The sequence below is a fragment of the Lissotriton vulgaris genome, chromosome 3_1 (assembly GCF_964263255.1).
Source record: "Lissotriton vulgaris chromosome 3_1, aLisVul1.2, whole genome shotgun sequence".
Lineage (NCBI taxonomy): Eukaryota > Metazoa > Chordata > Amphibia > Caudata > Salamandridae > Lissotriton > Lissotriton vulgaris.
Window position 1 is genome coordinate 937,691,254 of NC_141689.1, and position 13,349 is coordinate 937,704,602.

General features: G+C 41.7%; 1 protein-coding gene across 1 annotated transcript in view; it reads left to right on the top strand.

The window, feature by feature from the left end:
• The window catches only part of RORB (RAR related orphan receptor B), a 359,282-nt gene that overhangs the window by 317,781 nt on the left and 28,152 nt on the right, over positions 1-13,349 (top strand). Inside the window, exons 6-7 of the mRNA XM_086961278.1 lie at positions 1,198-1,330; positions 12,719-12,826. Coding sequence (XP_086817404.1) covers positions 1,198-1,330; positions 12,719-12,826 — 241 coding nt within the window. The remainder of the gene's footprint in view (positions 1-1,197; positions 1,331-12,718; positions 12,827-13,349) is intronic.

The window sequence follows — 13,349 nt, forward strand, 5'->3', positions numbered from 1 at the left end:
TTCTACACCTTTCTCAGCCACTGACATTTTGGAATCCAACTGGAATCTGACCTAATATACTATAGGCCGGAACAACCTCTGCAATTGATGTTACCACCATTTTATTCTTCTGTACCTGAAGCTCCACCCTTCAATTTTTACTATTTGGCAACAGATTCAAAGGCATCTAAATCACATGGACTCAAACCTTCAGATTTAGGGCTGCAGGGGTCAGCATATGGATGAGCCATAATAGTACAGACTCCCATTGGTCGGGGTGCCTGGGGCAACTAGGAAAGTTGGCTTGGCCTAATGGATGCCCCTTCCTTTGTAAATCTTGTAAAGCAAACACATTCTGGACGTCATAGGATCATACTTGGCATATCCTCTTGCGAACACTAGTGTGTTATTATGATTAATGGCATTGTTAGCATTACCAGTACTCCAAAATTAGGGTTACACGTAGAAACATTTGCAAACATTTATCTTAACCTAAGAATGGTGATTGCAATTCGGAGGATGAATGATTCCCACAGACGTTAATCCCAAAGCCTATGTCTTGCAGTGGTGGCTACCGATGCACGGTCGGCACAGGTAAGAGCAGTGAGGTGTGGCGAGGGGAATCGACAAGCGATAGGACAGGTAAAATGAAATTTAAAAAATGATGATACCACTTAAATTGCACTTGCCACATCGCCGACTCTATGATGCGGCAAGTCCAGGGTATGTGTTTTTATTTTTTTGTAATTTAGTTTTACCTATCCCTTCGTCTGTCGACTTTCCCGCCGTTCTTACCTGTGCCAGCCTCACCTGTGGCTATCGGTCAAACAATATGGTTGGGTACGATGGTACCAAACTCACTATATATGCCGCAGTTCTCCTCAGTGTTCTATGAGCAGGAGTGGAAGGACTTCCTTCCTCCTCAGTGGAACACGAATCCAACCAATCCTGGAGCTGCTCTCACCTGCGTCAGAGCACTTATCAATAAAAGTAATTTTCTGTTTTGCTTTTTACCGTAGTAGAAAGTCTATTCAAGGATTGAAAAGGCAGAAGTTATATTAAACTCATATTATGAGTGCAGTCTGGATTTTTAAAGTCACTGACATCTATAATAATAAAGGAGGCTTGGAAATGTGGGAGGGGAGATGTGTGCTATTGTAATCAGTGAAGACCCCCTTGCTGGAGTTAATTGTTCAATTAATGCATTGTTTCTTATAGACAAGAGAAGCATTGTGGCAGCAATGTGCCATCCAGATCACTCATGCCATCCAGTACGTGGTGGAGTACGCCAAGAGGATAACCGGCTTCATGGAGCTCTGTCAGAATGATCAAATATTACTCCTTAAATCAGGTGAGATTGGGTCTGTCACACAAGAGCTGTTATATATTCATTTGAAATGTATACTTCACTCCTTGGTTTGGAATGATTAATGTGATTTTAAGTACACTGAGGTAAAGGAGGTATTGCCATTTGAGCTAAACAGGTATGAGCTTCCACAATTCATTGGTATCTAATCTCTTCTAGCCATCTTAAAGATATTCACCTAATGAAGTTCAGTATATAATATATATGCATATGTGCAGAGCGTATCTTGTCATTTATTATCGCTTTGTAGTGTGAGGAGGGGCCATTAATGATAGGTGAAGCCTCAAGTGTGTTATAGCTCAATCATGGTAATAAATAGCAGACTACACATCTGCATATACTTTTTTTGCTATGGCATTATAACATATGTATTCCTTTTAACACAAGGTATTTAAGCAAGACCAGGAGGTAAGGGCTTGAATGTGGTTACTGAGGCAAAATCACACCAACAAGGCCTTAACTATTAGTAGAGTTGTTTCTCTATACAAAGTCATTGTAATATGCAAGGTGTGAAGACAGTGTTTTGTTCTCATTTCACAAGCCAATTTCAATGTATTTTGGTATTAACAAGTATCTGACCCTTGCAATGTCCGTATGTGTTTGTGTAGTGAGTTGAGATTTCCACTGGAAAGGCTTTTTTTGTTAATAATTTTGTAATTCCTTGATGAAATTACACAACACTTTCCCACTTCTTCGGGGAAATATTTCTGCAGATCGGTCAACCAGTGGCCAAGAAAAGAATGAAGGCAGGGGGAACAAGTGTCACTTCCCACTTTAATGCATATAGGATTCTTTGCTCTTCATACAGAAAAAATGGGCAAACAAAATGACACCAAATTCTGTAGAAGGTAGAACTTTACTCAAAAATCATACTTTTTTGTGGTCTAAATCTGTTCAGTAGTTTTTGAGAAATTAAAGTTTATAACACATAACGTGATTTTTTAAGCGCATGTTCACTCAGAAGGATCTCTATGTGCTGAACAACAGATGTTTATTGTTACTCAACGGTATTATTTTATCAACCTCAGAAGGATGACTGGACCCACCGGGATTTGAACCTGTGAACATGAGGTCAAACTCGGGCCCCTAGAGTGGATACATTAGGCCACTAAGCTACTAGACATAGGGACCTAAGGGATATAGGTTGCGGATGAAGAGATTATGTTTCAGAGCTACCTGAACTACTAATTGACCGATGATCCACATTACTGGTAACCTCTGCAGCTCCAAAATTTAAAAAAAAACACTCCTATCTGATTAGGCCAATGGAGCGTTTCTATAGCACAGATCAGAAGATGGATCTGTGGTGCTGGAATGATCTAATTGGCTGGCCGCTACATTGGGGGGAAATGTTGCGACCACCATTACAACTAAAAAAGAAAGGGCACATGAGTGGTCAAGGTGAGTACATGGGTACCCTCATTTAGCAAAATTAGAAAACAAATCAGATTATTTATGGTAGGATTTACAGATTCTGTGCAGCTCCCAGTGAGACCTTTTGGTGCTGCAGGACCATTCTGGAATCATGAAACCAGGGCTTCATCCACAGACACCTATCAGGCTAATGTAAGATCTGTAGCTCTGGTTCCAGACTCGAGGACCCTGTATATATTTACACCTCAAATGCCAATATTGATGTCATTTAGCGTATCATGATTAATGTAAAATGTGAGATCAGAAGCAGTGCAAAACAGGGTTGTAAGTTTATTGACATATTACTGGCAAATTTGAGTGTTTTTTAGAATTTGTCTTGTAACAATAACAGCACTTTGACTGTGATTTATGTGAAGATGTTGTAAAATGGAAATTATACCTCTATCTATTCCCATTAACACCAAAAGGAACCATAAATCTTTCCTGCTTATTCAAAGGCTGAGCTGAGATCTATAAAACTAAATGTAGGGAACCCTTTTTAAAAGAAATATATTAATCATCAAGGAGCTGAAGATTATGGCATTGCTCTATTACACCAAGATCAATCCTAAAACCATATTGAGAGGCTGAGAAAATGTTTATCTTCAGCTCAGTACAAAATCCTTTCCATAGTTTCTTTACCATCTATCTTTACCACAGAATCAATTATGGACATCAGGCGGTGAGAACAATGATCATCCCTTTCTATTCTTAAAGACTGGAATAATGATAGGCCAGGACTGTGCTAGTGGAATAGTGGAATAGTTAGCTACATTAAGACTGCAGTGTCACATATGGGTCATCAGGGGTACCATTATTACAATTTGACAAGCCAACCACACTGTAAATTCTACCAAAATGATTGACCCAAGTATCTAACATATTGGGTGCATCTAGTGGAATTTAAAGTATAATTGAAAAAAATGAATTTATAATTTCCAATTGTCTCTTTATGAACTGGCAATAGAAGGCCACTGTTCCTCAGGGGGCATAAGGGGCCAGTGCTTTTGGCCATGCACTGCACAGTTTTAGCATACCTTGACCTAGAGATACTGCCCAAGTATCAATTTTAGGGTAAACATGCTTACCAAGTGCAGATCCACTGTCACTTATGTGATAACTATACTACTCAAACTCATGGGTCTCTTCTAATTGGATAAGGTCTCTTCCCCTTTAGGGCCAAGAACAGATTTTCCTCTGCTGGGACCAGAGTCAAGTAGGGTTCTAGACCCAAATGAATGGAAGAAGATCTTTTCAGTCCCATTTGGCTTATCCATGTAAAAATTGGTTGTATTAAAGCTGTGATTCGTACTGCAAGCTGTTCAGGTCTTTCTTCTAGATGGCACACCCATTTAGTGTGCAGTTTATGACAACATTCGTACTTTCCTGTGACTAAAGGCTAGGTTATTTCTGTTTGGTAAGCAGGGGTTTAAACTCCAGCCTCAAATAGGTATTTGGGCTCTGGCGGTAAAATGAGTGGCAAAACAGGTTCTCAGCCAATTTGGAAAATGCACCTCAAAGTAAATTTTTATATAGTTACTTTTCCACCAAATATCACCTTTATATGAGATTTTTGAAACTAAATGTGAATTAGCTTTGAATCGTTTTACTTACATTTTCCCAAGTGCTGATATAAATTAAGGGTTTTAATTATACCTAGATCAGTTCTTGGAGAATCTACCTAAACCAGTAGTGGCTGGTAGTGGGAGTGCTGCGGGTGGTGGGGCAGGCGGGTAGGTAGTAAACCATGGAATAGGGCCGAACGGAGGTAAGTACATAAATACATTTTCAAAACGAATTAAATTGCGCACGCTGCATCGCCATTTGGCATTGCAGCGTGCACAATGTAAGGAACGCCCCTTTCTAATAGCGACTCACAATTCCTAAATAATAGTACATGGCACAGGGTCATTTTCCATGCGTAAACGGGTCGCAAACCAGTTTTCACATGCAATTTAGGGTCATACATCTGGCCCTAAGTCCTCTAAAAGTCCTGAACTTAAAAGTGTTTGTAATCTTCACAATCACAAGTAACACCTACATAAGTACAAGTGGGGATTCCCATGAGCATATCAAGAATATACAATGGCGATGAAGCACAAGCCTAGCAAATTTTGGTTAACCTCAACCATAATCACAAATAAAGGGTCCTCATTTTCTTGGGAAAATATTTCCAAGAAAAGATAAAAAGGAAAATAATATATCCTTAAAGGTTTGCTAATTTCTCTGCATTCAGAGTATCCTCAGACCAGAGACTCAATAAATGTATGGTTAGAGAAACACCTGGATGCAAGGATGTGTGTGAATTACATGTATTACCTTGTATAAGTTCTAAAAGTGGCAGCTAAGTTACACGTATGCCTGGGTGAATCATTAGGGTAGCAATATACAGGAATGCGCCAGGAACACTAGTATTTCCAACATTTTTGTGAATCGGGCCCTCTATTTCGACTAATAATTTGAGAAAGTAAATTTGAGATAAACCCTGGCAGCCTGACAGGATCAGACTAGGACAAAAAATAGGCCTGGGCACCAAAATAAAAGTGGCCCAGTTACCGAACCTGATAGCTAAATGAGTGACCCACATTTGCAAATCAAGCTAGTTTGGTACTTGTAAAGAGACACTGAATTGGTATTTTGAATGGTATGGGAGACTGCATTCCTTTGTGTTTGCTGCAAGCAATGTTTGCAGGGAAATCAACAGTAAAACCGGCCCAACTGCCCAAATATATTAGGCCATCAGACTGCTAAAAATAATCGGACCCACACACTGATCTGTCAAACCAGCCTATCAGGCACTGCCGGAATGCCCTATCGACCAGTACGACCTTGCAGCCCAAATATTTATTTCGCCTGTTTTGTTATACAGTTATGGAAATTCCGTTGAATCTTTCATAATGTAAGAAAAGATAGAAACACTATAAAATCCCAAGTCTTAACAAGAGAACATTTTAACCTAATGTGTTAAGTATTAAGCCCATGCTGTGATATATATAACACGTCACTTAGTAGAGAATATTTGAAAAAGTCAGCCTCTGTGGCAATATAAAGGTTTATGTTCCATGATGCACAGTACTTGGCATATCTAACTGCTCATTATTAGCAGAGTCCATTGTAAACGTGTCAGTGAAACACATTCCAGTAACAAAAATCAGTTAACACAACATAAATGTTTTTACAGTCTAATGGACATCTGTTGCTTGCAATTAATCTGTAGCTATTAGCTCCATTGCTCCGTGAAGTGACAATAATGCGCGGAAGCGGGAGGAAAATGCATTACTTCTAGCTGTAACATGGAGCAAAGCCTTGGGATAGCATTCCTTTTGACTTCATTGCATATCTATCTATCTATCTATCTATCTATCTATCTATCTATCTATCTATCTATCTATCTATCTATCTATCTGTGTGTGTGTATATATATATATATATATATATATATATATATATAATCACAAAAAACAAAGGTTAAAAATATGTTCTAGTTAGGGAAACTTTCTTAAATTTGGTAGACAAACCCAATTTTAAGCTAGACAAACATTAGAAATTCTGCAGTATAGCTATCTCCTATTATCTCTTATACCACTTACACACTTATTTGTAATGTATTTCTGCCAAACACACCTTACACCGCACAACCATAACAAATTCATAACATAGACTTATCTGTTGAAAGGATCATTCACTCACCGCTTTCATAGTACTGTAAGTCATACTTACCACTCACATTTATACTTAGGCATATCCTCGGAATTAGTGTCACTTGTGCACTTCCGTACATAGTATTGTTACATAGTTTTGTCACCTCACTCGCCACAGTACATTAACTATCACTCACCCCTTCTCCCTGCACTACCTATACCTTTGGATATTACACTACCCATACCCTTGTATATTAAGTAAGTAATAGGCTGTGAATTTATTGCAGTAAAGAAAACACTTATGCCATAAAAAATTATATGATTAGCCAGAACACAGTGAATGGTAGAGTGGCGATTTATAGTTAATGTAGTGTAGCGAGTGAGGTGACAAGACTGTGTATCGAATTGTGAGAGTGATATTAATTGAAAAGTGGTGCGTAAGTATAATTGTAAGTAAAGTGGATTGACGTCCTCTAAATATTGTACAGTGTATTTGCGTATACTGTTGTGGCGTAGAGTGTAGTGCTAACCTTGGAATGTTTTATAATTTAGAGGCCTATATTGGAATATCATGTACTTAAATAGTGTACAGAGTAGTGGTGTACAATAGAGTGTGGAACAGTGGAGTGGCGTAACTGAAATAGCTTACACTGGACTGGTGGTAAAATGAGTGGCAAAACAGGTTCTCAGCCAGTTTGGAAAAGGCAATTCAAAGTACATTATTATATAGTTAGTTTGCTACTAAAGAACACTTTTAAATTTGATTTTTGAAACCAAATGTGGATTTGCTTTCAATCATTTTGCTAACTGTTGGACTTGGCCCTTTTTGGTAGGTTCACCCCTAAACTTTTTGCCTCAAGTCTCTGACATCGTGGTAGTGACTTTAGGCCTTTGTGTACTTTTGCACTGTGGCCCAGTGTAAAGTGCATGCGCTCTCTGAGTGCGTGTGGTGAGAGTGGCCTGCCCTCCCATAAGAATGCATGGGGGACATGTGTGTCCGTGGTAATTCCGGATATGAGGGGAGTGCAGGGTCAAGTTTAGTATGTGCGAACTCATGAGAATAAATGCTGCACAATAGTGTGCACAGATTTATTGTGGTAATTTTAGAAATGCCACTTTTAGAAGTTGGCATTTCTGTGTGCTGTGTGATGTGAATTGCCTGTCTGACTTGTGAGTGACAAGTGCTGAATGGTGTGGCTGGCTCCAGGAGCCAGGATGAGTCTGCCCAGTGGTGAATAGGGAGATCTGCATGTAGATGGAAGGGAGGAATTGCACCTGGGACCTGAATAGGGCTGTGCCTTCCCTCCACAATGCTGGCTCCACCCCCTGTGGTGCGTCTGATGTCCCTGGCCTGTCCTGTGAAAGGGAGAGAGGAGCTGAGCAAAACAAAGTGCTCAACAGCTCCCCTGAACCAGTTGTATCTGGTTCTCCCATGCCCTACACTTTTAAACAAAGGATTGGCTGGTATAAATATAGGGGCTGTGACCCCATGATGTATTCTGCTTTTAGATCCTGACCCTGCAGAGCGTGCTGCTGCTGGGGTCCAAGCGGGGCTGCCATGAGGGCTTGCCTCCCTGGGCCGTGCCTTGCCCTTGATGCCTGGGACTTCTGGGACCTCTTGCTTATTTTCTTTGCCCCAGGACCTTTGCAGCCTTTTTGCGATCTGGGAGCGCTTTATCTTGAACTCTCCCAAGGAGGAAGGAGCGCTTCCACTTGCCATGACAGCACTGAGCTGCAGCTTGTGGGAGGGAACCACAACGTGGGGACCCCCTCCCTACTGATGTTGAGGCTTGTGGGTGCCCATCCCGCATTTCCACCGAGTTAGGCTTTTAAACATAGATGGCGGGTGCCCACCCCACATAGTGGTGCCTCTCGCTAGTGTCCAACCCGCTGCAGACTTTCTTTTCATGGCAGGTGCCCACCCTGCATGTTGCAGCTAATTTTATTTATATATTACGGGTGCCCACCCCGCTTAATTAAGCTCCGAAGCGGGTGCCATCCCCGCTTTATATTGTTAATTCCGAGGGAGCATACCCCTCTTACTGATGGAAAATATCACCGCAGCCTGGCCCGATCAAGATAGGAAGTCAGGCACCATAGTGCCTGGCGGCGGGCGGGACTTCCGGTTTTCAAGGGAAGTCCCACGCACGCCCCGGCACTGGTGAGAGGAGACCTGAGAAGTGTGGACACGGGGCTCCCATGCCTGAGGGAGAGTCCCACTTTGGCGGCAAAGAAAGTAGCAGTCCTGGGCCCTAGGAGAGGACCCAGTTGAAGCGCTGTGGTGGACTGGGTGAAGGGGACAGGGGGCATTGCACTACAGCGAGGTGGGGCTCCCGTGTAGTGAGGAGAGCCCCGCGTGCCGTTGAAAGCGGGCCACAAGTCCCCCCAAGAGTCCCGGCGAGACAGGAGAGCCCCGCAGCCCATAGAGATCAAAAGCGGAGGTGGCTGGAGGCACATTGCCGGTGCCTGCCCCCGCCGCATCAATGAGTGGAGCCCCCACATAGCCGGTGAGTGAGGGCTGAGGGGGCAGATCTGTGGAGGAGGGCTATCCTGAGGGCCTCAGTGCTTGTGGGCCTTATTTTGTTCTAGAGCCCCGTGTGGCTCCAACGTTGGGGGCCAGTTCTTTTTTTTTATGGCCACCATTTGCTTTAGAGTCCCTATGGGGTGGCTTGGGGGCACCAATTGTTTACCGCTCCCATGAGGCAGGCATGGGTTGTTTAAAGTGCCCCAGTGAGAGCCCAGAGGGGCACATGATTTTCTCCCGTATTTGCTCCAACGCTCGGGCATATTTATTTAAAGCACCAGTGCCCTCCACGTTTTGGGGCAAGTTCTTTTTCTTTATTGTGGCCTGATTATTTCAGGAGCCAATGTGCTCCATGGGACATGTTTATTTTTAAAGCCTAGGTGGCTCCAACGTTTTGCATATTGATTTTAAGGACCACTGAGAGCCCAAGCCTCATTTGACTATTTCCCAGCTGCCCTTCAACTAGTTGGCAGCTGCAAAGTTTAGGTTATTCTTTTCTTTTAGGGGACATGTTGAGGTAGGAGTGAGACACACTCCTTCGCCCCCATCTATTCACAACTGCGCAGCACTTAGTGCCAGTTGCTACGTTTAGGCCTGCGCAAAGTGCACACCCTTGACTTTCGTTTCTTTATGATTAATGTAGGTGCTAGGAAATGTATTTATATAGTATGTTTTATGCACCCTGACTTATGCTTATAGATGTGATTTTATGATTATGAGGTTTTACATACTGTGTTATGTTTTATTTTATTCCCTGCTGCGGTTTAGGTTTGATATAGTCCCTGCTGCAGTTTATGTTACTAAGTTTATTTCCTAATGTGAGTTATGTTTAGGAGATTATGGTCTACTATGTTTAGGCTTATGAGGTTGGCGCAGGATATGTTTCTCGGCTTGTGTTATACTGTGTGTAATATGATTTATGTTACAGGATGATGCTGAGTATATTGTCTGCCACTAATTACTGGTTGTGTTCTAAGTTTATGATATGTTCTGACTTTTACTATTTTTACCAAGTGATAATTCTGACAGTGGCCCACGGGCCCTGTCATATGTAAATAGTCCCCTGTAAATATTGCCCAGTGCCAGTTGGCACAGTGTATATTGTGTGATTACCATCTAATGTGTTTTATGATAATACAAAGGCTATTTTTATATATAACCTTGTGTGGAGTTACCTTTGTGGTGTGCCTAGTATGCTGTTATTGTGTGTGTTGTGCAAATGCTTTACACATCGCCAGCGGGATAAGCCTGACTGCTCGTACCAAGCTACCAAGGGGGTGAGCAGGAGTTATCTTTGGCATGTAACTCCCTTTCCCTGACTAGAGTGGTGGTCTCTGCCTGGCTTTGGCGCAAGCCTTAGCCAACCAGAGATCCCCATTTCTAACACTAACATTGTCCCAAGTTCTGATATAAATTAAAGGTTTTTTTTATACCTAGGCCCGTTCTTAGAGAATCTAGCTAAAGCTGTACAGTTAAACAGCTTTTGGCTTTTTAGTTACCTCAAAGGCGCACTGTTTCTAATATGAGGTGTGCAGGATTTTTTATATTAAGCACTCAGACTTCTGGGTTTACAAGAATATAACTCTCTACTTGAAAGAAAACACTTTTAGTTGATGTGTGTCTAATCAACCAATTTGCTCACTGCTTTCTCACATCTGCTTCAGCAGTGCTCATTAATAAACTGTGTATGACCCTGAAATGTTGGAAGCTCACCTCTTTCTACCTTAAATAAATAAAAAAACATTTTTTTTACATCTATGTGTTAAATTAAACATTTATTTGTTGAAGGGAAATACTGCAATAATTACAACGCTGTTGAGTAGTTTGTCAAATATATGCAGAGTTCATAGTACTGAATTTGGCTTCGCTGACTGTGAGAAACACCTGTCTCTTGAAAAGAGCATCTATACATCTATCTCCATTTGTCGTTGATACTTTGCAGTGATTTTGTGGTCCGTTGTTGTCTGTGTAATTAGGAAGTGTGCAAAGCTATTCTCGCTCTATCATCCTGTAATTTTCTTTAATGCTACCATTACCCCCCATAGTTCTTGAAAGTTTTTTCATGTGGGTTTTCAGGTTAAAATTAGAACTTTTGCATTTCAAGTTAATTTAAAAAATAAATATAATCTACGTATGGCAAGATATGAGAAAAACGGTTTTAAAGTTACAAGTACACAGCACATCCAATTTCAGCAGCGAACACAAGTTGCAATAAATTATTAACATTTTGCAGGAAAGAAACACTTCATAGCATGAACGTAGGAAAAGCAGAATAGTCTGTGAACCATGGGTAAGCCAATATTTGGGCTGTGAGCAGCGCCCCGCTCGCAGAAAATTGTAAAAAGATAGGACAGTCCTCTCTTTTTAATCTGCAGAGTTCTCTGCCCCAACTGCGGAGTCTCCACAGTAGTAAAGTTACTACTAAAGGGTCTATTACAATGGGGGTTGGAAAGCCTCCGCCCTCCAGTGGGAGGCTTTTTGACCTCCATCGTTGGTTTCAATTCTGACCAGCTGATTATGTATCAGCCAGTCGGAATTGAAAGTGGCCGGTCACTCCGGCTGCCTTCTGACTGGCTCAAGGAGCAAGTCAGCCAGTCGAAACCGCCTCCTAATTCCAAAGGGTGGGCCTTTCCGCTCTTGGGATTATGATGCACGGTTTCTGGCATGGTTTCCATGCTGGTCTGACCAACATGGAAACCATTTTGGAAAGTTTATTTGGGGGCCCCCAGCAGGCCCCCTTTGTGTGTGCAGCCTCCAGTTGAGGGAGGCGAGGCACGGGGTGCAGGGATGAATAACACCTCCCATTTTCATATGGCAGCATGTATTATAGCCGGTTTACGGCCGTAATGCATGCTCCCATAGAGAAATGATGAAAGGTGGGCAGGACCGCTGACTTCGTGTCAGTCGGTTCCGTTTACGAGTCGGTGTTGGGCAGAAGCAATTCTGCCCGACATAGAAATCAGCCCCTAAATCTTTTGTTTGTGAATATCAAAAAAAAGTAGACTCACACAGAAGTGTAAATTCACCTTTGTGAATTAAGCCCTGTGATACTATGGGACCTATTCACAACTGTAGTACAACAGTATTACTCATGTACTACAAACTGCTATTCACTAGCCTGGCCAGGAGATCTCTGCTTCTCCTATTTTTTCTGTGTGTAGATCTCTGCACTGTTTTGAAAGGTATCTGCACATGTACACCTACATTTTAGCATTAAATTAAGGAGGGACCGGGAATTGCTGCAAAATGAGGAAGACTTGCTACTAAATGTGAGGAGTTTTGGGAGGAGGAAGGACTGTTTAAGTGAGGACTAAGATGGAGTTTAGGGAGCGACATGCACCCACGCACAAAGAAGTAAGCCCTTTCGACTTAAAAATGGCACTTCTAGACTTACTACTGAAAAAAGGGTCACATCAGTAATACATGCACTGCAGCTCAGAGCCAGACTACGTCCAGCACCATACATGGCCACTCACTGGTACTGCAACACCTTCCCATGAGAGTAAGGAGGGTTGGGTGGCAGACCAGGCTGCTTACCTAGGAGGCCTTATGGCAGGGCAACAGTCAGTGAGGAGGGTGCACGAAATAGGGCGCTCGCAGCCTAAAAGATATATGAAGCCCTCACTGATAAAACATGTATGTGGTTATGTGCTTTTAACCCTACCAACTGTACCTCCTGAAAAGCTTTTTTGTTTGACTTATGGTGCTTTGCATTTAACATGCTTTCTTGCATAGAACATTCCTTCAGGTCACAATATTGAATTATTTGTAATGGGCACTTTCTTTGCTCAATAGGCTGTTTAGAAGTGGTTCTGGTGAGGATGTGTCGTGCCTTCAATCCCTTAAACAACACAGTGCTCTTTGAAGGAAAGTATGGAGGTATGCAGATGTTCAAAGCCCTAGGTAAGTCCATTTTTCCTTCTGTGTGTTCTTTTTGATGATGTTATTTTGCACAAATGGTCATCAACATAAAATATTGTGATTTGTTTTTCAGTGATTTGATTTTCTGTGAATGTTTTAAATGTAATTTAAATAATATAATACGAAAACATATATATATCAGATAATTTCAGAGTTGAAATGAAATTTACAAGCCACTTGGTCCTTGACTCTTTGGTTTAATAGGACACCAAACTCGTCTACTTGCCAACCACAATAGGCGATCATACCCTATCTCTGTAGACAGACAAGCAGGCTGATGGCAAGGACAGATGTGCATGCAGAGTAGTGGACCTTTACAGGAGATCAATTCAATGAGGCCCCTCTGTGGCTTCTCTAAGAAGGTGGATTGCAACATACAGGAAGGACAAAGTGTACAGTAAAATAAAGAACATGTTTCAGTGTCAAATTTTTAAAAAACGCATTTATAATTCTTAAAGGTGGTTTGAATTTAGACTGAGCCAAACAGTGGTAAATGGTGACTCTA